The sequence below is a fragment of the Sus scrofa genome, chromosome 3, assembly GCF_000003025.6.
Source record: "Sus scrofa isolate TJ Tabasco breed Duroc chromosome 3, Sscrofa11.1, whole genome shotgun sequence".
NCBI classification, from domain to species: domain Eukaryota; kingdom Metazoa; phylum Chordata; class Mammalia; order Artiodactyla; family Suidae; genus Sus; species Sus scrofa.
This window is the reverse complement of record NC_010445.4, coordinates 35,005,933-35,031,828: the sequence shown is the minus strand read 5'-3', so window position 1 is coordinate 35,031,828 and position 25,896 is coordinate 35,005,933. Positions and strand designations below refer to the sequence as shown.

General features: G+C 45.2%; 1 protein-coding gene across 17 annotated transcripts in view; it reads left to right on the top strand.

Annotated features, from left to right (window-relative positions):
* The window catches only part of RBFOX1 (RNA binding protein, fox-1 homolog 1), a 2,271,070-nt gene that overhangs the window by 2,177,944 nt on the left and 67,230 nt on the right, over positions 1–25,896 (top strand). For all 17 annotated transcript variants that reach the window (XR_002342915.1, XM_021088068.1, XM_021088065.1 and 14 more), the window contains one exon: positions 23,132–23,264. Coding sequence is in view for 16 of the 17 variants with exons in the window: in XM_021088068.1 (XP_020943727.1) it covers positions 23,132–23,264 (133 nt within the window). In the remaining variant the exon portion in view is untranslated. The remainder of the gene's footprint in view (positions 1–23,131; positions 23,265–25,896) is intronic.

Sequence of the window (25,896 nt, the reverse complement as noted above, 5' to 3'; positions counted from 1 at the left end):
CATGTGCTCATGGGACCACGGCACTGATTTTTTAAATTTCATTTAATTAGCATTACTCCAAACTAGCCACATGGAGTTAATGGCAACCAACAGGACAGTGTGGCTCTCGACAATCATATTCTGTGTTTGTATTTCAGTTTTCTGTGCAGAAGTGAACAAAACAAATTAACTCCCCCAGAAGGGCTAGTTTGTGTCAGTATAGCTATTCTAAAGTGACTTGGGGAAAGTGTGTGTTACCAATGTCAGATTTCCACAAATTGGAAACCTGTCACCAATTCTCCATATTAAAATAGGTAGAGGAGTTCCTGTCATGGTGCAGCGGAAACAAGTCCAATTAAGAACCATGAGGTTGCAGGTTCAATCCCTGGCCTCGCTCATTGGGTTAAGGATCCAGCATTGCTGTGACGAGGCTCAGACCTGGCATGGCTGTGGCTGTGGGAACCTCCATATACCACGGTGCAGCCCTAAAAAGCAAGTAAATAAACAAATAAATAAATAGGTAGAGCCCAAAGAGGAAATAAACTCATCTAAAGCAGAGATCAGCAAACCACAGCCCAGGGACCAAATCCAGCCCACAGCCCTATTTTGTAACCCCTGGTAGGCTAAGAATGGCTTCTTTGATTTTTCAAAGGATGAAACCAAAACCAAAACCAGTGGCCCACAAAAGCCTCCAGTACTGACATGCTGGCTTTTGACAGAAAAAGCGTGGTGATCTCTGCTGTAAAAGGTCCGTTTTATTATTGAAAATGCAAAATGGCAATATCATGTCCCTGCTTCTAATTAGACTTTTTTTTCCTATTTCAAAGCAAAAATTTATAATAATTATAGAAACCGTACAATGTGTTTCTAACACCTTTCATCTTGAAATTGCACCATCAGTCCTATCACCTACACATTTTTCATCCTATCATTTTCTCTTAGCATCATGTCGTGTGCAGTTTATGAAAACATGTTAATGGCCTCACAATAGTCGGTGGCTTAATGATGTTAGATTTTAATCTTCCCCCCACTGTATTGTTGGATACTTAGGTTGATAGCAATTTCTCCAAACTAGTAAAGAGAATAAATGTCCTGGTACATAGTAGTTTTAAAGAAAACAAGCATTAGCAAAGAGCTAATCCTACTACGTAACAAAGTGAAACAAAAACAAAAATCTTGCAATAAGGATCTTCACTTCTCAGTTTCTTAAGGGATGGTGTTCAGATTGATGAGCTTAAACGGTATTTTGTAAAGGCATTGCATTCTGCGACCCCTCCTCCCCCACCTGGGCATTCAGGGACCCTCCCCCCCAAATCATTTCCATCGTGAGCCAAGAGCGCTGCGTGTACAAATAGTCCACCCCACCCTAAGACATATCACTGGGGCTTCCTTTCTGCTTTAGTTCTCAGTGGCTTTTGGACCTAGACTGTTTGCAGTGACCTGGCTTCTTTGGAATGTTCCTTTATATTTTTTTTTCTCTCAGATTAAGCTCTATGTTCTAGTACAAAGGCATTCTCTATTTTCTATAAATAATTCAGCTGGAAAGTAAAGGTTCATCTTTACACACAATCTGGGGACCCATCCACGGTCATCTGCGATTCTTTTCCTTTCTCCAGGTCTGACGTACACAGGGCTGAGAGCCATGCACCTGGTCTTTGAGGTGTGAAGGGCGTGGCCTCTTTTTCTCTAAGAATCCAGCTTTCTTTCCAAAAGCTGAGGCTCCCTTACTTATCAGCAAATTTTTAGGATACACACCAATTTTTCAACCTGAAAATGCAGGTGTTTCGCACATTTATCTAACAGGCATGCTTCTGGAGAAAGGTGTGTCTACATTACACTTTGGTCAATTGCATCCTGTGTGTTTACTGACTTCCCGGACTTTTCCTGAGTTTGTGCTCTTTTTCTGTGGATCTTTAGCTGGCCTTGGATGTTTTCGACTTAAATTGCCCCTCTTCCTAGCCAAATAGCTAATCATCGGTAAATAACACCCTGAAATGCAGTAGGAGAGAAGGTTTTTAAAGGAACCCCACTGAAGTAGTCTGTAATGAAAATAACTCCTACTGAAATTATCTGTATTTTAAGATGCATTTTTGCATAATGGGTTTTTCCCCCTTAAGTGAACCATCCTCATAATATGACCCAGGACATGAAAGCACTAAGAGAAAGATTTTTCACTCAGGGCTCAATATCAATACAGCTTAACCCATCATCTCACCCCCAACCCCACCCCCACCCCAACTGAGTCCAGTATTTCCTCCTCTTCCCCAAACTTTATCCTCCTGTGAAACCCTAGTTTCCTTTGTGCCTCAGGACATCATGCATCCTCTTATGTGTCCTAATAATAATAATAATAAACCACTCCCATCCAGAGTCTATCAAACCTACATGAAGACTGAACAATTTAGGCCAGAGCACCTTGGACCAAATGGAAAACATATACTATTAACATTTTGCCATTTGTTTCACCAACTAAATTAAACAAATTAAATTATTTGATTGATTTTCAAATAATTTTAATAAATTAACATTGTGTCTGATTTGAGTAGCAAACAGTGCAATCCTCCAGCAGAGAGGCTTGTTGAGAGTGGGGGCAGGGCTGGAGGGTCTGCTCAGCACTCCCCCAACCCCACACCCCCGTCCTAGGGCCAGGGATCTGGAGGCTCCTTCTGTTGGGGGAAGGGCACCAGCTATATTATTGTCCTCACTCTTTGCATACAGTGGCTGCTTATGTCAAAAACAGCTCCAGGCAGAGATAGGAAGGTAATGCACATAGCATCTTTTTTTCCAACCGAAGATATTACTTCCGTTTTTATCAAGAGGTAAATCATGGGTTCCATGAATGTGAAAGTCCACTTCCAATTTGAAGTCGCACAGCTAGATCTCTTCTCAGTGATTCTTATTTCCATATGAAGGAGAAGTTTCCAGAAGCAGATAAATGTCCCCAGCTTTGTTGTGTTGTGTTTACAATTTTAGGAATAGATTTTGAGTCACACAAATAGCATGGACTTCCTGTAATGAAGGAAGCATGCAAATAAACATATGTATACACACACATACACACACACACAAACACACACACACACACATCTGTAAGGGATACTGTAACAATATCCCCCAATTTATCCCCAAAGGCAGGTCTTGAAAGTAATCCCTGTTGACTCCCTGGTAAGTGGCTGATAATGCAAGGAAGGACATATGCTCAGAGATGAGGGCATGAGGGTGTGAGCAGTCAGTTTTTACACAGAAGGGAGTCAGTAACACCCACATTAGGTGCACAGGACACATGTTAATTGCCTTTTGTTTCCCTTAATGACACATTTTTGGCTCTCTCCCATTAAGCCTTTTTGATATTTTCGTGCTGTTCCCTTGTGGAGTCCAGAGTTTATGTACCCATTTCTGTCCACACTCGTTCAAGCTACTTCCTTTTCAGCCTCTCTCTAGAGGCTGCCGCCAACATCTTTACATATACTCGGACCCAGCAGTGTCCAAATTCCACACGGAGGTTCCCAAGCACAGGTTGGCCAGCCCCACCCCCCGTTATTGCCAGCACCTGCATACTTTGCTCTTTTTTTTTTTTTTTCCACCCAATTGGGTGTGAAAAACAGCCTTGAGTTTGCTGTAGTGACATTTGCCTCTCTCCTCTTGAGGAAGAGTATCTTTCGGATGGTTCATTGTCCTTTGTCCCTTAGCTCTTGTGAATTTCCCATCTGCATCTGCCCCTTTCTTTTCTGAGTTTTACTCCTTTCTTTCTTTCTTTTTTTTTGGTAGGGCTGCACCCATGGCATATAGAAGTTCCCAGGCTGGGTCCAATTGGAGCTGCAGCTCCCAGCCACAGCCACAGACACAGCCACAGCAATACCAGATCTGAGCTGCATCTGCCACCTACATGACATCTCATGGCAACTCCAGCTGCCCCAACCCACTGAGCGAGGCTGGGGATTGAACCCACATCCTCATGGATACTAGTCGGGCTTGTTAATGCTGAGCCACAATGGGAACTTCCATCTCCTTTCATTTTTAATTCACGTTGAGAAATAATTATGCATTAGAGACAATATGTATGAATACCATAGGGGTTACAAACATAATTCCTGTGTCGGCTATTTGAGTCTGCTTCCATTCCACCCTACGTTTTTAATCATAGAGGGAAATATCTATGTCCTTTCCCTTGTTACCAGCTTTAGGCATTCATCTTAGATGACCCAAATCCCTGTCCAGAGCAAGTTTTGTTTTGCACTGTGTAGTCTTCTCATGCTGCCGTAACAAAAGATCACAGACTGGGCAACTTAAGCAACAGAAATGTATTCCTCAAGGTTCTGGAGCCTGGAAGTTGGAGATCAGGGTATCAGCTTGGTGGGTTCTGATGAGGGTCCTCTTCCTGGCCCTAAACCCTAACCCTAACCATAACCCTAAACTTAACCCTAAACCATTTCCTTTGTCTTCTCACTATGTTCTCACGTGGCAGAGAGATCAAGTTGTCAAGCATCTCTTCTTAAAAAGACACTAATCCAGGAGTTCCATAGTGGCACAGTGGAAATGAATCCAACTAGGATCCATGAGGTTTCAGGTTCAATCCCTGGCCCCGCTCAGTGGGTTAAGGATCCTGCATTGCTGTGGCTGTGGTGTAGGCTGGCAGCTGTAGCTCTGATTTGACCCCTAGCCTGGAAACCTCCATATGCCATGGGTGCGGCCCTAAAAAGCAAAAATAAATAAATAAATAAAAGGACACTAATTCTTTGCTCAGGGCCCCACCCTCATGACCTCATCTAAACCAAAGTCCCTCCCAAAGGCCCCATCTCCAAACACCATCACAGTAGGGGTCAAGGCTTCATCATATCTGGGGGAAACACAATTCAGTCCATAGCAAGTCCCTTGACCCACAAGTGCCAGGTTTATTTATCAAGGGCCAGAAAAGCATTTTCCAGCAGAAATTTCTGGATTGTCCCATATGCTTATCCATATACATAGTTGTATTTTCACACAGTTATACAGAAGACACAGCTGAACTGTTACATCCACATGAGGACAAATCTTAAAGGACGATGGCTATTAATTCCTCCTAAAATTTTCACCCCTGACAACATTAAAAAAAATGTTTGATATCACAGGTGAGCACTCAGGAACCTAAATGTTATCAAAATGCAAAGGTGTCTCCTCCTTTATTAACTTTTTTGAAATTCAAGGGCAAATGGTAGTGGCGCCCTTTTAACTGATGTATTGATTGCAGATTTTATGGAAGTAAGTGTGTGGAATTCCTAAACCAATGATTTAAGTGGCAGAAACACACACAAATCAGGCCTGCATTGTTCTACTTTTAGGTAATTGATAGAATTCCCATTGGTTTCTGTAATTAAAGGAACAGCCTAAATTAATTTATGGCTTCCTCTTTCTCTGCCCAATACAGAAAATGTCAGGAGATGGGAGTTCAGTTAATAGAAGGCACACATACGGGTCATTGTGTTACCAATACATTGGTTTAAAGAACCACACACTTCTTTCTCTCTTTTCTCCAGTAACTCAGACCCTAATGGTGGCCCCTGAGAGCCTTTTTCTAACATTTTCTGGAGGAATCACTTAAAAGAATAATAATCAGGAGTTCCTGTCGTGGCTCAGCGGAAACGCATCTGACTAGTGTCCACGAGGACGCAGGTTCCATCCCTGGCCTCCCTCAGTGGGTTAAGGATCCGGCATTGCCATGAGTTGTGGTGTAGGCTTCAGACATGGCTCGGATCTGGCATTGCTATGGCTCTGGCGTAGGTTGGAGGCTACAGCCGATTGGATTCCTAGCCTGGGAACCTCCATACGCCGTGAGTGTGGCCCTAAAAAAGAATAGAATAGAGAATAATAATCAGTGCTGGGACAAGGCAAGTAAGGCATATGCTTCAGACAGAATTTAAAGAGGCACCCAGATGCTCAATAATCAAGATAAATAATATTTGAAAGCAATATTTTCTTTAAAAATTGAATCGAAAAGCTCCATGGTCCACCAAGTATCAACGTGTTCCATAAAATCAGGATGCATATTATTCATTTTCCTTTTGCTGTAAGAGCCAATATGGCTCAGCACCATAGTTCTTTCTTTAAATTTTGAGAGTCTTGTATGTCATAGATTTTTTATAATCATTTTAATTTTTTAAAATTACCTTAAATTATGATTTATCCTCCTTATGGGGTTTTTCAGTGCCTTCTCTTGCTTATATTTTGCTCCCAAGGTAAGGCAGAGTTCCAGCCCTGACACCATAAAAAATCATATAATCATAATGATACAGGTTTATTGAGCACTAGCTCTACGTTAGGCATTCTGCTAAGCCCTGCACACGAACATTCTCACTGAATCCTCATGAGAAAACAATGAAATAGGCATGAATATTATGCCCCCTTTGCCCATGAGAAATTTTGGGCTTCATGGGATTGAAGAATTCAGCCTCACTCCATTGGATCAACCTGGAACCCACACTAGCTGAATCCTGAGCCTATCATTACAAGTCTCTAGATTTATACACCAGAGGCTCCACGCACTGTTCCTGGGGGGAAAAAAAAATCAAACTCCATCTTTCTCAACATCTGTGCAGTTACTTTGGCTCAGTCACAGTCCCCGATAATTTTGTTGTTACTATTGCGTTGTTTTTTTTTTTTTTTTTAGCAATTTCAGGAACATTTTTTAAAGACACTAGTTGAACCCCCATAGTTGTTCACCGGGATGCATCTGCAGAGAAGGAGCCGCTACTCAGGCAGCTGCTGTCCCCACACTTTGGCTATGAATCTCCCTGCAGAAGGGGCTGTCGTCTTTGTCGGTGGAGGGGCTCGCTGCTTCCGCCAAAGGCTGCCGATTGCAGGAACTCCCATCCCATGGTGTGCCCCCAAACACCTTATTTGTCTTGATGTTTCTTTCGCAGAAATACATGTGACAGATAAGGAGTCACTGGAGGATGGTTTGCTTTGTGTCAGACAGATATTAAAACAATAAACTACGTTGCCCTGGGATGCCTGTGCGAGCGCAGCCAGAGAACAAGGCCAAGATGAGATGTTTCTGAACGGCAGCGAGGCAGTCGTTCTGGGGGGACCCCCAAGTCCTGGGATAGCGTTGGCAGAAGCTGCTTTATAATGCCCACATTTTGTCTTTTTGTCTTTTTTTTAGGGCTGCACCCGTGGCATATGGAGGTTCCAGGCAAGGGGTCGAATTGGAGCTGTAGCCACTGGCCTACACCACAGCCACAGCAAGGCGGGATCCGAGCTGCACCTGTGACCTACATCACAGCTCAGGGCAATGCCTGATCCTTAACCCACTGAGTGGGGCCAGGGATCGAACCCTCGTCCTCATGGATGCTAGTTGGGCTCGTTAACCCCTGAGCCATGGCGGGAACTTCCTGCCCACATTTTCTTAAGTGGATCCACACAGGGCCTGGTGCAGCTCCCACGTTGAATTCCTAGACCACCTTCCCGTCCCGCCCCGTCCCCCGGCCCCGCCCCCCCAACCTCCGGCCCAGGCCAGAGAGGATTCTTCAGCGGGGTGAAAAGCTTTATTCTAAGAATTTGGGTTTTTTAAAGCACTCATCTGCACTTCATTTACTTTTTCCAACTAATATGAGTTTATTTTTATTTTTCATTTTTCTTTTTTATCGAGATGTCTGATTTTTAATTTGATTTTTGTTTTCATTAATTATAATATTTCAGGTGCATAGCAAAGTGATTTCATTATATGTTATATATATGTTTAGTTATATATATATTTCATAAAGAATCTGGAAAAGAATATTTATGTATACATATATACACTTAATGATGGAAGGCTCAAGATGCAGCTAGTCTGGGTTCCGAGTTGATCCAGCTGAATGAGTGTGGCTGAATTCTTCAATCCCTTGAAGCCTAAAATTTCTCATGGGAAAAGGGGGCATAATAATCCTGCCTATTTCATCATTTTCTCATGATGATTATTTAAACACCATCATTTAAACACTGGCTTCCCTAAGAACTCCAAAAACACTGTTTTCTTAAATCATGTTTTCATTCATTCATGGAAAAATGTTCTTGTTTTTAAGTATATATCATGTATACTTATATATTCTTTTTCAGATTCTTTCCCGTTATAGGTTATTACAAGATAGGGGCCGTAGTTCCCTGTGCTATACAGGAGGTCCTTGTTTATTTCATATATAGTAGTATGTATATGTGAATCCCAAACTCCTCATTTATCCCCCCCCTTTCCCCTTTGGGAACCATAAGCTCGTTTTCCATGTCTGTGAGGCTATTTCTGTTTTATACCTAAGTTCATTTGTATCACTCTTTTTTAGATTCCACACAGAAGGGATAGCATATGATATTAGTCTTTCTCTAATGTGGATTAAAAATGGAAAAACGTCTTTCTGGGTTCAGAGCTTTAAACATGAAATTTGCAGGGGCCCAAGAGAAAATCCTGTTTGATTCCTGGAATAGAAAGGGGGCAGCTTGATGCAGTGGTGCAGGTGTGGGTGTTTAGGGATGATTCCTGGAATAGAAAGGGGGCAGCTTGATGCAGTGGTGCAGGTGTGGGTGTTTAGGGAATCTGGCCTTGTAAATGGAGACAAGGCCTCTTCACGTCCGCAGAGGAGGGAGGGAGCAGCTTTGGAGGGGAGTAAGAACTTGCAATGACTCTCATAAGCAAGCACTGGGGAGGGGGTTCTTGGTGTTTCTTGCACAGAAATGTGTCCAACCCTAGAGGTGGCCCTCTCCTCCTTTTGCCTTAAGTCGCTTCAAAAGCAGGTCCCCTGGCACAGGGCAAAGATGCAGAAAGGGAAACTAAGCTTACCTCCCACTGGAGGAAAAGGAGCCTGACATAGTTCCCTTAAACACCGTCATTTAAACACTGGCTTCCCTAAAAGCTCCAAAAACACTGTTTTCTTAAATCCTGCTTTCATTCCTTCATGGAAGCGTTTTCTTTTTTTAAACAAATCATTATGTATTGTTTTACGTTTTATTGAAGTATAGTTGATTTACAAGGTTGTGATAAATCATTTCTGTGTGTGAACACACATCCCTTCTCTTCCAGAGTCTGTGCTCACTGTTTCTTATAATTTATCCGTCTTTGCCTCCAGTTAATTTCCAAGATCTTGAATCACCTTTACCAACATGGGTTTAACATCTTTTTCACGGAAGTTGGTGGTTTTCTGGGTTTTCTTCTGGTTCCCTCATCTGAGTCATAATTCTCTGCCTTTTCATTTTGTATGGATATTTGGTGCGGTCTCCTCTTTTCAGATAATCGGATGGTAGCCTCTCTTACTTCTGAGGTCTGCCCTGCTGGTGGCCGAAGTTGAAGCTGGCTGGCGGGGGTGGGGGAGGCTTGCTGCAGGGTTCCTGATGGGAGGGACTGGGGCCTGCCCCCTGGGGCTTTGTCTCCAGATGAGATTGGAGGCAGCTGCGTTCCTGGAGGGTCTTGAGGCCGCCTGTTTGCTGATGGGTGGGGCTGTGTTCCCACCTGGTTTGTTGTTAGGCCTGGAGCTTCTTTCCCCGGGTGGATGGGGCCAGATTTTTCCAGAATGGCCACCTCTCAAGGTGTCTTGGCTGCTGCTAATTCCCGAGACCTTTGTCTCCAGTTCCTTTCCCCCACAACAAGCCTCAGTCTCCCTCCAGGAGCTCCTCCAAGAGCCACAGGTAGGTCTGACCCAGATTCCTATGGAGTCTCTGCTTTGCCCTGGGACCCAGTGCACAGGAAAGCCTGTGTGTGCCTTTCAGGTGTGGAGTCTTCATGTTCCCCAGTCCCGTAGACCCCAGTCCCGTGGAGCTCCTGCACACAAGCCCCGCTGGCCCTCAACCCCAAAGGCCCCAGGGGTTCCTCCTCCCAAGGCCAGTTCCCCAGGCATGGGAACCTCTCAATGGGGCTCAGAACTCTCACTCCCGTAGGTGAGTCTCTGTGGTACAGTTACTTTCCAATCTGAGGGCCACCCCTCCACCGGGCAGGTATGGGGTTGCTTGTGTCACATAGTAGCCCCTCCTATCATCTTGATGTGGCCTCCCCTTTGCCTTCTGGAGTAGGACATCTTTTTTCAGGGGACGGGGAGGGGGATAGTCTGCAGTCTATTTGGTTGAAGGTTGTTCAGCAGTTGGTTGTAATTTCGCTGCTTTTATGAGAGAAGGTGAGCCCCAGTCCTTCTCCTCCACCATCTTAATCCTCAAGATTTCTTTCCGATGCTTTTCCCACATAGATGATCACAGAATCCTGGCAGAGTTCTCTGTGCTCTGCACCGGGTCCCTGTTGGTCAGTCGTTGCGTATACCCCCGTGTGCATGCGCCACATGGAAAAGTTTTCATTTCATCCCTTTCATGTGCAAGTACGGATGTGGCAAGAGCTGTGTTATTGCTACTGGAAGGCTCCCAAGTGTTAACAAAATGCTGTTTACAGGACCAGATAACACACCACACAGTTCAGATCAGTCTCCTAGGGTTTGGTTTGCATGCCCTGTAGGCTCCTGCTTTTTATGTAAAAAACAAACAAATAATGTACAAGAGCTGCCTCTGTGGGCACAGTGTCCAAGGATGCTTGGTCAAGGATTGCTACAAGGATCTCAGAAACATTTCCAAAGGTCATTTTTTTTTTTTTTTTTTTTTTTGCTGGCAAATCTTAGTCCCCAGTATGGGTTTTGCAAAATTATCCTGGAGTAATAAGGTATTTGTATGAGAAGAGCTGGATCCAGGCAGAGCTAGGTCTAAATTGTCCTGGTACACCAGCTGTATGGCCTTGGCATGTCTCTTTTCCATGAAGTCTTCTCTTACCTGTGAGCATTCAATGAGATCCTTGTGTAAAAGCCTTTCAGGCTGCTGGAGACATTGCGTAGCTCCTCAAACACACGGCTCTTCTTTCTTCGAAACCATCTTCCCCCTGGACCTTTTGACAGTTCACCCAAAACGCTGCTTTGGAAGGTATATGTTAGTCTGGTGCCTGGACACCTGGACCGTTTCTGAACGGTCCTCCTTCAGTCTCTTCCAGGTGGGGGTTGGGAGAGGGGCTCCAGTTTGGCTATCGGGCAGGTGATCCCTGGGTCCAGATGGCACCTGTCCTGGTTTGCTTGGGATGTGGCACAAAGGATCAGGACTCAGTTGTCAAGTCTGGAAGCTGGCTTTCAAAATCAGGTGGGCTTCCATAGGAACCCACTAGCTGTACCCACAGCGATGGCTGGAAGTGAAAGGAATGACGCCTTTGTATCCTGCCCCTACCCCCAGAGCCACGGGCAACCTCCTCCAAGGGTCTCCTGTTTGGGAGCCCTGCAGCAGCCCTAGAGAACCATGGGAAATGCAGCCCAGCACATGGAAGCTCATTTATTTTACTTGCCCTGCCTCCTACCTGGAGAGGCAATTCACCAAGCTTGCTGTTTCAGCCAGTTGTTAGCTAGATTATGAATGATTTAACAATTGAAACTTTACGATGTGTATGCACTCCATAAAATAATTATTTATATAAATTATTAGACTTTTTTTGTTTGTTTGTTCTCCATGGCTGCCAGAAAAGAGCTACACTGACACAGGTATAGGTTTGGTCAAAGGGCTAGATGATGGTCAATCGCTTTGTCCGAATTAAAATAGATCTCAGCATCTCAGGGCTTTGTCTGGAGCATTCCTTCAAAGGGCAGAAAGCACCTTTGCAAATCCTTTCCAAGGTCCTGCCAAGTTAAACAGTCCAAGATGGAGATTCATTCGCGGTTTGGCTGAATGAAATGTTACAAAAATCCCACCCTGGGGGTAACCTGTAAGTAGACAGATCACAGATAGGTCTTTTGCACTGTAAAAGCCTATCGCTGTCCATTCAGCTCCCCACGTGCATGTTGGCATGTTGGATTCATTCGACCCTTTGTAATCTGGGAGAAAAGGGACAGCTGCTACCTTCAGGAGGTAAGCAGGATTCACGTGGCAATTAAATCAAAACCCAGGCTGCTGACTCATTCAAAGACCCAGAGGCCTGAGTGATGAAAGAATATTCACGTTTGTGAACATGGTGTGGGGAGGTGTTGTTGTGGCTTTTTGAATTTGTTAAATTAGGACACATGCCTACCTTGAGAGTATGTTCCTGTATCTGCACTGCATTTAGTCATGTTTTTATCTTTTTTTTTTTTTTTTTTTACCTGCATGACTCATTTCTTTTCTTTCCAAGGAAGAGACTATTTCTAACCAAGTTATGAGTAAAGGGCTTTTTGATGGCAGTTTTAATTGATGGGTTGTATAGAGAAGAAGGTGCAACACCCTGAAAATATGCTGAAAGTTTCTTATTCGGTTCTTCCAATTCTTGGAGAAAATTTTGAGTTGTGTTTAGTCCTAAGGAGCTCGTGATTTTGACAGTAACTTGGTTTGTGTCTAGAACCCCAAACTAGCGTAACCCAGGTCCTGGTTGCTGGGAGAGTCCATTTCCCTGACATGTTTGGATTGTGTACCAACCCCCTGAGGCCAGCTCACATCCAGAAGTGGAGGTGAACCCCAGTGGAGAAGGAAAAAACTTGCCTTGGACCCTTATGGGGAGCATAAATCAGGAGTGACTCCTGTGGTCTGTGTCCAACTAGCAGCAAAGGCACCAAGCCCTTCCAGGTGTCTAGAAATCTCAGAACACAAATAGAGAATGGAAGAAATGGCACCTCTCCCTCCACTCCATCCTTCCCGTGGCCTCCAACAAGGTCTCGGGGAGGCTTGTCAATAGATTCCCCGGCAATTTAACTCAGTGTATGATGAATCAGGGCTGGTTTTCTTGGTTGGGTATGGACACAGGGAGGAGAGGTAGCAGCTTATCCAGGCAGTAGGAAGCACGTAAAAATTGAGAGCCTCTGCAGAGCACAGGGAGAGAGGAAATGTTACCGAAACTTGGCCTCTGCCCACTGGTGCGGAATGGAAACCTGGAGACAGGGTTTTGGGTGAAGGAGGAAAAGATAGCTTCTGTTGCTTTGCCAGGAGGCCACAGCACACAAACGTGCCTTCCATTGGGAAGAACTGTGGGGAGTTTTATAGCAAAAAGGAGAAAAACAGGATTCTGGATTCGAATCAGGGTTGTCTTAGGGGGCGTCTTAGTCACCAAAGCTGGCGTCGGAGATCTCGGCATGATCATGCCGGGGGTCTTCTGAGTTATTGCCTGGAATAACAGAACTTGTGGAAAGGGCATATGGATCAGAGATGAGAACAAACTAGGAAAGTTCCTGAAAAACCTCCTGTGCTTATCATCTTTAACCCACAGGCAATTGTGCTCAGGTGCCTGATCTTTAGTTTACGGGTGACTGTGTTTAGGGGGCCATTAAGCCAGGGAGAAGGACAAGCAAGCACTCTAAGCTGTTCAGTGTTATAGTATTCATTTTGAAAAGAAGCATAAGGAATCTAACTTTTCTCTTCATCATATGAGATGCCTATATTATCATGTGCTTCCCTTGAGAGGGAACCAGGGTCCCGCCCCAAGGCGGTACAGTTGTTGCTTGACGGTTCCTCCCTTGTCTCTGCATCCCCTCCCCTCCCTGGTCAGCACCTGTCTGCACCTGCCCCTTCGAACTCAGGGAAGGTCACGGAGACTGAATGAGGTTCATGTCCTAAAAACAAGAAACGGGGGACACAGAAAGGTTTTTGTGCCCAGGAGCCTCACAAGGCTCTGCTCGGTTTTGGAAGTAGAAAGCTTTTGCCCAGAACTGACATGGGATGGCTTTGTTCTGTCTGCCTCTTGTCATAGAGAAGATGACAGGGTTTAGCGTCAGGCTGTCTGGTTTCAGATCACTGGAGAGTTTCCAAGCAGGAAAGAGAAAGCAATAACACCTGGGTCCTGTGGTTTGGGGAGGAGTTAATCTGTGGGCCTGGCGCTTAGCAAGGGTGAGTGAATAGTAGCTGTTCCAGTGGGATCTTCTCCATCTGATCATGGAGAACTAGAGGATAGCATTTTGCAACCATAACCACGATTTCACTTGGGTTACTTCCGTGATCACTGCCTGGACATTGCGACCAGTGAGGTCCAACATCCCTTCTCACTTATGTCCTCACTCAACCTGTTCCTCTTAAAATAGGCATCCTTCACAAGCAATGCCCTAGCAACTCTCCCAAGGTCAAGAAGCTGTTGCTCAGTTTTCCTCTGTAGCAGAACTGCTGTGGCATTCTGAGTCGATCGGACAATATCATCTATAAACATTTCCATGGTCACCCGGGGCCCGGCAGTCCAAATTATGGACCAAAATATAAAGTCCTCAGGACACCCTGGGAGGGAGCTAGATAACAAAGTTGCAACTGAATGAGGTGATGGAGTGAGGTGGCAAGTGAAAAGGAAAGAGAGGAGTGGTTTGAGAGGGATGGTGGTGGCGTCAGGAGATGTGGGGGACATTGGGAGGAAACGCCTTTGAGGAGGAGGGAATGTCGAACCTGCTGACTGGGGAAAAAAAATGTACAACCTAAAAGTTGAGAATCATGTTTTATTTGGCACACAACACTGAGGACTTAAACCTGGGACACAGCATCTCAGGGAACTCCGAGAGACTGCTCCGAAGAAGCAAGAAGGGGAGCCAGAAAATACAGGAGTTTTTGCAACAAAGTTCAGGTAGTTGGGGTATCAAAAGACGAGTGCTAATTAAAGAACATCAGATAGCTTGAGTTAAGGAATTGAGTGCTTTTCAGTTCAGGGAACGATGCAAGAGCCTGGGCTCACTGAAATCCTTCCTTTGACATGCACCTCTGCTCTCTGGGGCCAGCATCCTGTGTTTTCACATCCTGAGTTTCTTCACGGTGCACTGTTGGGAGTGGCTGCAGTTTGATGGCTGCTACGGGGCAGGTATTCTTTGCTTCCTTCCTGAGCTCCCTCAGCCCTCACTGTCAGGGAGGCTGTCATGCGATGGCTTGGTGGCTGCACACATACTTTGTTGACTGATGTGCCAGGCAGCATTTTTTCATCGATGGTACCAAGAGTTGAATGAGGGAATCCACTCAACCTTTAGAGACTGGACAAAAGTGAGAACCTTCAGAACTGAGAAATAGCAGCCACCTGAAGAGGCTGAAGGAACATGAGGCATTTTAGCCTCATCCAGTCAAGATTTAGGTTAAAACATTTGCCTTGGGCAACCAGGCTGGCATGGTGTCACCATCTTTTTTCCTTTCAAAAAACGTGCAGCTGTCTTCACATTCTTGCCAGTGCCTTCGACAACGCACCCTCGTCACACCCACACTGCAACAGCCTAGAAACTTCTGGCTAATTCGGATTGGACTAAAACTTTTGTACCATGACGTTATGGAAAGAGATTCAATTATGGTGCGAAATGTTTTGTGAGTAACTACCGCCCATAAAAAGTTAATTAATCAGGGCTGTGTCAATTTCCTCGTGCCATGTCAATTTGCTGCCAGGTAATTAATCACTAATCACCCACCAAGCAGCAGGCCGGGGGGGACAATCCATGAGCCATTTATTGTCTTTCCCCAAATAAATGGCACGTGCAGCCAGGAAGAAACACATCTTGCCTTTCATAATATTTTTATCGACACTTTTGCAAGTTGTAATAGGCTGCAGCAACAAGCAGCTGCAGTTCAATGGAATATGAATATTAAAGAAACAAATGAGCGGAGATTTATAGGACATTGCATTTCTGTTATGTCAGTTTTGAGATTAAACCGAGCAAATGAACAGTGAAAAATTACTCTTCCATGTGGAGAATGGTGATTAGACTTGTACATTAATTAGAAATTTTTTGTTTTCCTATTCAATGCATTTCAAATGAGGATGTCCTATAAGGAACTGTTTGTCCAAAATGTAGATTTATTCACTTCTAAACAGCAGTATTTAATATCCACGCGCATTTTTAAATGAAACAAGAGCCGATCCCAAATGTGTGTTTGGGGGATAAATAGATGTGCATATGAGAACCAGAGTGTCCAACAAATTAAGTGGCCGTTTTGGTCTTTTTTGTAAATCACTGCAGGGACGGAGCATTCTCTTATTACCCCCAAACCTTGAAATTACTGAATTTTAACAAAACTGAAAGCCTTTCCATGTTTGTTTTGACCTACAACTAAATATGCTCCATCAAATTAAGTGTTCCACTTAATGTCATTTAAAGACAGTGGCCTAGTTGTGTATACATCCTGTGTTATAAACCGATTTGATCTACCTTTCTCGGAGATTTGTCTTAAACATGCACAAACATTTTTGCCATTTGAAAAAAAAAATCAAGTATTTGTTTTTCGGGGTTTTGGACATTGAGATGTTTATCACCCAGCGTTCTGCCTGTGAAATTGAGCTATAGCTGGCTGTTTATTTCGCCTCGGTATGTTACCTATTATGCCACTTCTTAATTTATGGTCCAGCACATGGAACAGGAGTTCCCTCAAGGGGCATCCTGCAGAACCATGAACCTGCTGTTGAAACCGCCGTCCGCACCCCCAGAAATGTGTAAAGTGAATATTTCCCACCATAAATTACCCACGGAACAGCCCAACCCCATACAAACATGAACCTCTCTGTCTTAAAAGCATTTCAAGAGGAGGGGAAAGGTGGCATTTAGGAAGCAAAGGAGAGTGAGTGAAGATGGGACAAGGAGAGATAGTCCTCCCCACCCCACCCCCACCCATTCCAAAGGCACACCTTTTCAGGGCAGCTGGCACCCTCATGCAAATTCAAGCCGGCGCACAAATGCAAAGAATAATTGCCCGTTAAAGCAGTTGTATATTTTTATGGCTCTGATGCAGAATCTGCCCCCCTGTTGGGTTTTGCATCTGCTACTCTTCCAGCTTTCCCAGAGCTCTAAAACTTTAATATGCAGTTTATAACCCTCAAGTATTTTCCACTGGTTTTGTGTTGCTTCTCTTGGGATTTCCAGGCTGCCAGGATGATCTCATTTGTGTTTATTTTGAAGGTAAGCACCGCATCCGTAAAGAGATGGAGGGGCTGGTGGTTGGGAAGGGGCACACATTCGTCACCGTAACTACATTGAACGTGGAGCTCATAGGAGGTGGGAGGCAGGGGGGGCTTTGTCTTTGAGGGGGAGACAGGCAATCAGCAGTTGACACTTTGGTAAATGGCCCATTTGCCTGGTTGATACACCCACACATCTTCCGTTTAAACCTGTGGATTTGCCTCCATACTTGAGCACCTCACAGCATGCTTCTTGTTACATCCCTAAAGTTTCCATTTCATTGAGTCCCTTATTCCCAAGAACTGAGATGGTTACTCTGCCAACCTACCCCCCCGGCCCTTGGCTCTGGGCATCAATCTAGCTGAAGGTTGGGAATGGGTAGATCGGGCATGTTGATGTGTCAACAGCATGTGCAATTGGTATTTGCTGCAGAAGCTCCTGCCCTGTTTTCTTTGAGAGAAACTCATTTTTAGCTTATGAGCTAAATCCAATTTTCGTTGCAGTGATACCAGATTTTTCACTTTGATTCATGCTGGATCTGGTTTAAGAGGGAACCTTTCCAGTATAATGAACCTATGTTTTTTTTTTTTCTCCCCTCCCTTGTCTCTGTCATGCCAAGAACTAAGGATTTATTTGGTATCCACAAAGCAGCCTGAATACTTCCCATTGTTGCCCATTGATGGTCTGTTTACATGCTTATTAACTTGAAGTTTAACTAGAAAAAAAAAATCGAACTCCAGCATTGAGGTTCAGAAGTGCCTATAATTTGGTGTCTTTTCTTTTGAACATTGTTCTTTAATTAACAAAGAGGCATTTACAAATATTGGGCCAGGTGACAGGTGGATGACTTTTATTAGCATTGATTTACTCCGGCCCAGAAATGGAGAGGACACTGAGTTTCCACTTGGCATTTTGCACTGGGTCTATTAATCATTTATTGCCCACTGACTGGATCAAAACTCCCAAACTAGGGTATTGATAGGTGACACAACTTTCACTCAACGAAAGATCTATGTCCTGCTACAATGTCAGCACATAATTAAGATGTCTTCTTTCTTCATGGTTCAGGACAAAGCCATTTTGGTTTTGTTTAATCTGAATCCTCTGTCCCCAAGTGTTTGATTCAAATATGTGCCTAGCCAGGTCCCAACATCTATAAGCCAGCCCACTTGGTAGGCAAGGAAAAAAAAAATCAGTTCCTACCATGCCACATGAATCTAAAGAAAGCTTGATAAGCAGTTGTGGGTTTTTTGCTCTCGAAATTGACCATTTGTCTTAGCAGTAAGAAAAGAGAACCACACTGCCCTAAACCAGCCATGGGGGAAAACAATCCTCTAATGGAGACGGGGAGAAACACAACAGCCCCAGCTATAAATCAGATGAGTTAGAGATTATAAGGATGCTATTTTCCGTTGTTCCTTGTTGCACACACTTATTGCATTCAGCGACTGAGCGTTGCTGGCTTGCTAGGGAGTGCTGTGTGGGGCTCTAGGAAGAAAGGAACATGACCAAATGCCTTTACAGACCAGATGGGTATCACCTGTCTGGGGCGGAAGTCTGAGCTCTGCTTTTCCCCAGAACAGGAAACCAATCTCCAAACCCTGACACCGTGCGGCCGTAAACCTGAATTTAAATGAATTGAGGGTTCGAGCTAATTCCAAGTGCAGTGCGTTTATCCAAATCACTCCCTTCTTATCACAGCCACACATCCTCTGAGTCTGGTTGCTATTTCTAGGCCAGCGCAGCGCCTTCTAAGTGTGGGCGTGGCCATTGCTTTTATAAAGATCATGATTGAAATTGTTGTGTCATTTGTACACTATCTGCAAATCTTGGGCAGGATGCTATGCATAAAGGACAGGGTGGTGGAAGAGGTAGAGGAAAGGCCTCAACTGTCCCAGAAAGGAGTAGAACATTGGTTTAGCATCAGAGGGTATCCAAGGCAGGGTGTTAGGGACCAAACGTGTGTCGTGCTGGGCAGTCCTCTAAATTGCAGAGCAGACGGAGAGTGCTGCCCTCCTGCAACTTGCATTTTAGCAGTGGCGATTCCTTTTTCTGCATGTCTGTGATGTAGGCTACTTGGTTGCTGTTCGGGAAGGGTCAGCCCAGCTCATGGTAGCCTTCTTCAGAAGGTTAGAAATTAAATGGAAGGAAAGGAGGGAGCAGCCTCTGTTACAGTGGAACTTCCTTATCTTACCCAAGGCCCTTGGCCTCCCAAGGAGTTGATGCTCGGTCCTTTCATGTTCCTTTAACAAAATAAGACTCCCTCTCATGTGCCCTGCTTAGAGGAGCCCAGAACGCCTCATATTAAGACCTGCACACCTCTTCCCCTGCATCCCAAAGGCCAGTTTGCCCCTGCAGCAAAGGGGGTGCCAAGCAGAATCCTGGCTCCACCCTTTTGGCAGCTTGCGTTCCCCCTGCTCTCCTGCCGAGCTTCTGTTTCATGTTCTATCTCAACATCTAAATCCTCCAAGAATGATTGTAAAACCTGCTTGTCGCTGAGAGGGATCTTGTCTGGCTCACTCTCCGCCGCAGCCAGCGATAATGAATGGGTCAGCATAATTATTGCCTTTCCTCACACAGGCAGCCAGCTGCTCTGCCAGATTGTGGATTTTTCATTTTCTTTATTTCAAAATCCAGGGTGTTCCTCTGAAAACTTAATATTTGAACTGTGGCAAGAGAGCGCTGGCGTCTAAGGCATGCTTGCTCCTTTTCTCCCCAGTCCTGAAGCCAGCAGCTTCTCTCTTGTGATTCCTGGGCATTTGAGGTAATAGGATTTTCCAGCTTTCCCCGTGGAGGCTGACACCTCTTTACAATTTCAAGAAACACCGGCCAGGAAACGTGGGTGCAGAGGGCCGGCAAGCTGAGGGTTAAGTACAGCTGTCTGATTTGTCTTTAAGCACAATTTTTTTTAAGGTTAAAAATAACTCGTATGGGGAGTTCCCCTTGTGGCTCAGAAGGTTAAGAACTCTACCAGTATCCATGGCCTTGCTCCGTGGGTTAAGGATCCAGCATTGCCACAGGCTGTGGCGTAGTTTGCAGATGTATCTCGGATCCGGTGTTGCTGCGGTGTAGGCCAGCAGCTGCAGCTCTGATGAGATCCCCAGCCTGGGCACGTCCATATGCCATAGGTGCAATTTTAAAAAGAAAGAAAAAATAATAACCAGTCTGGTCTTCTTGGACCCAAATAGAAAGGAAACATCATTCTAGCTGGATTCTACATCCTAGCATTTTAGCAGCACCGTGAGAGAAGGGTATGGCAGAATCCACAAAATGGGCTGGCTGTTGACCATTGAAGAACATGCAGAGGGTTTCAGATGATAGGCCGTGTGCCTTCACTTCAAGGTCAAGGTTATTCTGACCCTTGTAGTTCTCCCTGCAATTACATGAGGGGATACAGAATTGGGCATGGCTCCTGTGAGAAACCCCACTGCCTTTCTCTCCCTGCCTCCTGCCACCCACATGCCGCTGCAAACCGACTATGTCCAAGGCCTCTGGGAGTAATGGGAATTGATGGGGTCGGGGTGGGGGCCATCTGCTCTTGAACATGATGGCAGGGGAGAGGGGAAGCCCCTCTCAGAAGTTTGGGGGTAGGATGGAGGCAACTTTAAGGTAATAGGTAATGCAATTACCCTGTGTTAACTTTGTTTTGGTCTTTTAGGGCCATACCTGTGATTTATGGAGGTTCCCAGGCTAGGAGTCTAATCGAAGCTGTAGCCAACAGCTTATGCCACAGCCACAGCAATGCCAGATCCAAGCTGCGTCTGTGACCTACACCACAGCTCACAGCAACGCCAGATCCTTAACCCACTAAGCAAGGCCAGGGATCAAGCCCACTACCTCATGGTTCCTAGTAGGATTCATTTCCACTGAGCCGCAACGGGAACTCCCTGCCTGTGTTAACTATTGAAAAGAGCCTCCTTGGCTGTGAGGCCTTTCAGAGTCTTTACATGTCTGTCTTCTTCTTCTTTTTTTTTTTTTAAGATTTTTATTTTTTCTATTACAGTTGATTTATAATGTTCTGTTAATTTCTGCTCTATGGCAAAGTGACCCAGTCATGTATATATATATATATATATTTTTTTTTTTCTTATATATCCTCCATCCTGTTCCATCACAAGTGACTAGATACAGTTCCCTGTTCTATACAGCAGGATCTCATGGCCTATCCACTCCAAATGCAATCGTTTGCATCTACTAACCCCAAACTCCCAGTCTCTCTCAATCCCTCCCCTTTCCCCTTGGCCACCACAAGTCTGTTCTCCATGTCCATGAGTTTGTTTCTTGCCACGGGAAACTGTGTCTTTCCCAGCCTTGTGTGGCATTAACCACACAGTCTGGAATCCCAGGGGAGGCAGGGCTGTGGGGGAAGGAAATCCTTCCTATCTGGTATCACCTGTTTCCCTCTCTCTGGAAATTCTCGGAGCTCCTGTCAGGTAAATAGGATGAGAGGAGAGTCTGGAACAGAGAGACAAGCTTCCCTGGATAGTCTGCCCTTTGGCTGGACCACAGCCCATGGCTTCATTTGCTTGTTTGTGTATTTAGGCCATCGAGCCCCTACCATGTCCAGTATTTAGAACCTACTGTGGATAAAGTCAGGGGGCTTCTGCTGACTTGGGTGGGGGCATGGGAAGATGCAAAGATGAGTATGGTGGGAGGTCTCAGGGAGCTGGCCGATGAACAGAAAAGGTCAGTGAAATGAATGACTGACTCTCTTCCTTCTCCGGGAGAGGCTGGGTGTTCTGCCAACGAGGGTTCCTGGACAAAGGAAGTCAGTGGTGTTAATGCATTTCCCTCACTGAAAGGCTTTCTGAGCCTTTAATACAGATCTCCTGGGACAGCAGTTTCCCAGATGTATTTTCCTTAAAAAGGGCCCTCTCCGTGGCATTCATTGTGGGCACCCGTGCCCACTACTTAGTGGGATGGGACAGGCATGAACAGCATGGGGAGAGCACTGAGATGCCAAGAACAGAAAGAGTGGTTTTCTGAAGGCTTCCTGGACCCCGATGCATTAGGTTTGCCGACGTTCTAGGAGGAAGGACAGCTCAGGCAGAAGAACCCTATTTATTATCAGGGATCTCAAGCATTAGGCTTCCTTTCCCACTTGATTCCTCGCCTCGTTCTGCTCAGAGAACTTTTCTCCAGGGGAAGCAACCCTCTCCCTAAGAGCCGAGTTGCCAGACTTCTCTGTAGTCATGGTGGTTGTAGAAATGGTTTCATAAACTGGATAAATGGTTCGGGGGCTGATGAGACGTGCGTAATAATTTGTTTCTTGGAGCAGGATGGGTCTGCACGCTTAGGATACATACACTTGTCTGTAGGAACGTTATATTTCAGTGAAAAAAATTTAACAAGCAATATAGGTAGGTAAAGAAAAATATGGGGAACAATTAAAATAGGATGGGGAAAAGCTATGGGGAAAAGTACTAAGATGTACTTGTGAAGTTCAGCCCCAGAGATAATCACAAACACATGGGAATATATATTTATATGTATTTGTATATATAATTATATGCATATGCATGTATATATATACATATTCACACACATGCAAACATACATGTATATACATACACAAACACCCATGTATATTGTGTATGCACACAATGTACATATATATACATATTCACTCACACATGAATACATACTTACACATGTATGCAAAACACAGGCACATGGAGTTACGTTGTGGCTCAGCAGTTAACGAATCTGACTAGCATCCATGAGGATGCAGGTTCGATCCCTGGACTTGCTCAGCAGGTTAAGGATCCGGTGTTGAGGGGAGCTGTGGTGTAGCTGTGGCTCATATCTGGCATTGTTGCGACTGTGATGTAGGCCAGTGGCTACAGCTCCAGTGTGACCTCTAGCCTGGGAACCTCCACGTGCCATGAGTGTGGCCCTAAAAAGACAAAAAAAAAAAGAAAAAGAAAATATACATATTGTGTGCCCATCCGTATGCCTATTATGGACAAGATACATGTGTATACGTATGCATGTAGATGGATGGTAGAGCTGAGAATACACTACACAGACATCTTGCAATGTACCTTTTAAAAAATTTAAGGCTGTGCAGTGAGCTTTTCCCCTGTTAGGAAGAATTCTTTGTGAAAGTTTGGCATTGACCTTGGAGGGACCGCAGGCAGTAGCAGCACCGTCTCTCTAGTAGCCGACCTTGGTCTCCTCCCTCCTGCCAACTTTTAGAAGCCTGACTCCGGGCAGGAAGCGAGGCGGGTGTCCAGCCTTGACCTGCAGGGGAAGGGTCCTGGGTAGGTGGTGGGGCCCCTCAAAGCCAAGTGTGGTCTAAAAGCCTGCACTCTGCTCTCTCCTCTCGCCCGCAGTGCCCGGCTTCCCGTATCCAGCCGCCACCGCCGCGGCCGCCTACCGAGGCGCGCACCTGCGAGGCCGTGGCCGCACCGTGTACAACACCTTCCGGGCCGCAGCGCCCCCGCCCCCGATCCCGGCCTATGGCGGGTAAGTGAGGCAGCCCCTCACCGGGCAGGCCTCCAGCATCGCATCACCGCCCCCCCCTCCGCCCCCCAAAACCCCCGCGTGCGAACGAGCGAGCGCATGTCGGCCTTGACCACCCCACCGGAACCGCCCAGCATGCAGCCCGCGCGCTTGCCGTGCAGCACCTTGCAAAGAGTCTTGAAAAATGAGCGTAATTTGTCTTGTCATGGTTGGTGCCTTTAAGCATTCTACATGTCACATGTTGTTATGTAAATTCTCTTTGAGACTGAATGCTGGAGAACAGAGAAATGGTTACAGCCCAAGACGCCTCTCTGATGATTGCAAACATCTGCTGATTAAGGAGGTTGGATCACAGTTGCCCCTTGAAACCCTCTATGGGGGGACGGGAGGTTTGCAAACGTAAAAATCCCTGCGGTGGTCTTGCACCCCCCTCCCTCCACCAAAGACATCTTGTGCTTCAAGGTGTGTGAACCTTTGGCTGAGAAAATTAGGCGTGGAGTCCAGCGCAAATGCTTGAAGTTCAATGAAATCGGAATTAAGACTCCTCTAGTTGAGTTTTCCAAAATGGCCTTTGCCTTCCTTTTCCCTTCTCAAGGAAAATGCAGGTTGATTTGGTCCCAGGGCCAGTTTTGGTCTTTCTGTGCATGGACTTTGTTATTGTCAAGTGAACATCAAGGAATGTGGTGAATGCTCAAAAAAAAAAAAAAAGTGGTACTGGTGTGATGGGCTGCGATTGTGAAATGCTCCATTTTCTGCCTTGCTGTCAGGAAGCCTAGAACATTCTGGCCCCCTCAGAGAGGGAAGTCTCTTTGGTGGTGGTCTTCACAGGATTTGGGGGATGCCTGGAGACATTTTTGGTTGTCATGGCTGGAGTGGGGAGGGGTAGGGGTATCTGGTGGACGAAGGTCAAAGATGCAGCTAAAAAATCCCACAATACACAGGAGGGCCCTCCATCCCCCACCCCAGCAGAGAATTATGGGACCCCCAAATGCCAATAGTACTCCTCTAAGGAAAACCCAGCCATGCCCAGCAGTCTGGCATGAGGCTTCTCTAGCCAGTGACCAGCTTTTCTGGTCCGTAGAAAGATATCCAGGACTGTGTGAAAAGGGTTAACTGCATTGTCTATAACTCTGTGGGTATGCATCTTTTAGAAAACCCGAATCAGCCTAAAGCATCTCTATTATGCGGAGGACAAAAGGAAGCACTCTGTGTTCATTATTTATTCACATCTCACTCATTCCAACGTAGAGCATTTGAAGTGTTTTAAACACAAATGCAATGAAACAGTTAAGAATATTAAGAAATGAAACCTGATGGAATCATCAGGAAAAGAAAATAAAAGCAGAGAAACAAGACAATATCCAGCATGTCTTGTGTTGTCCTTAGAGGTGGATCAATTTGGAGCTTCTTAATGCACAATACTACTGCAAAAATATTTTTTTTTTTACTTTAACTGAAAAGGTGGTGGATAATAATGAACCAAGGATGAATTAGCCCTAAATTCTCCTGACCCTCCAAAATAATGCATGTCTCAAGTCTTATCTATCTGATGTTGTAAGGACCCATTGATAGTACAATCATTATCTCCAGCCCACAGTATTGAGCCCATTTTATAGATCTAGAAAGGCAGAAACAATGATTTGTTATTCCTCAGGCCACATAATGAGTTATGAAGGAAAAAAAAAAAAGAAGGTACCCTCTAGGCTCATGTAATTACTAGAGCAAGATTCATAAGCTATAAATGCAAAATTGCACATTTGTATCACATTGGTTTGTCTGAAAATCATTACCTTACCTTAGATGGTAATTGTAGCTTTTTGGTCTAGGTATCTTTAGTATCTCACTGCTATATGGAACAGAAAAATGTAAAATTACATCGCTTATCCTCACACGCACGATTTCTAAAAAATCTCAGAATAACATACCTGCTGTAAAATTGAAATTTGCTAACTTCTAATGAGCTTGCTCTTTGCTGGGAATAGCCATGCATAACTAATTAATGCCACATTCACCAGGGAGAGACCCAGGCATCTCCAAGCGGCAAAACACGTTGTTTGTGACTGCTTCGGACATGATTTCATTTTAATATTCTAGCAGTCTTCCTAATCATTTTGGTTATAACGGTGGATTGTGTCTGTTTGCTGACAATACTATGGCTGGACTTCTGAAACCCCACTTACTAGGAAGATGAAATTTTCAAGACAGGAGAGATGGGAAATGCAGAAGGGCTGGGGGTTGTGTGTGTCCGTGTTTGCATGTTCTATTAGAGCAGAGCACTGGTCGAAAAGGAGGAAACGCAGCTAGTTGCCTGGGTGTTTTGCTGGATTGCCAACTGCCTGGAGTGCCTTGGCACCAAGTGAAAAAGCGTGAACTCAGCATCTTCCGTGAACATTTCCTTTCCTTTCATTGGCTTAGACAGAAGGAATCCGTGGGGGAGGGGCGGAGGGGCAGCTCATCTTGGAAAGAAGAAGAGCTGAGCAGGGCACAGAGCAGACCTTGGCTGGAGTAGAGAGAGACGGGATGTGTACTGGGTGCAAGCACATAGCAGACACCCACTTCTGTTTCCAGGAAGTGACTTATCAGGGTTCAGATGGTCCAGGGATGAGTGTGGATTTCCTGTAGCTGTTTGTCTGCG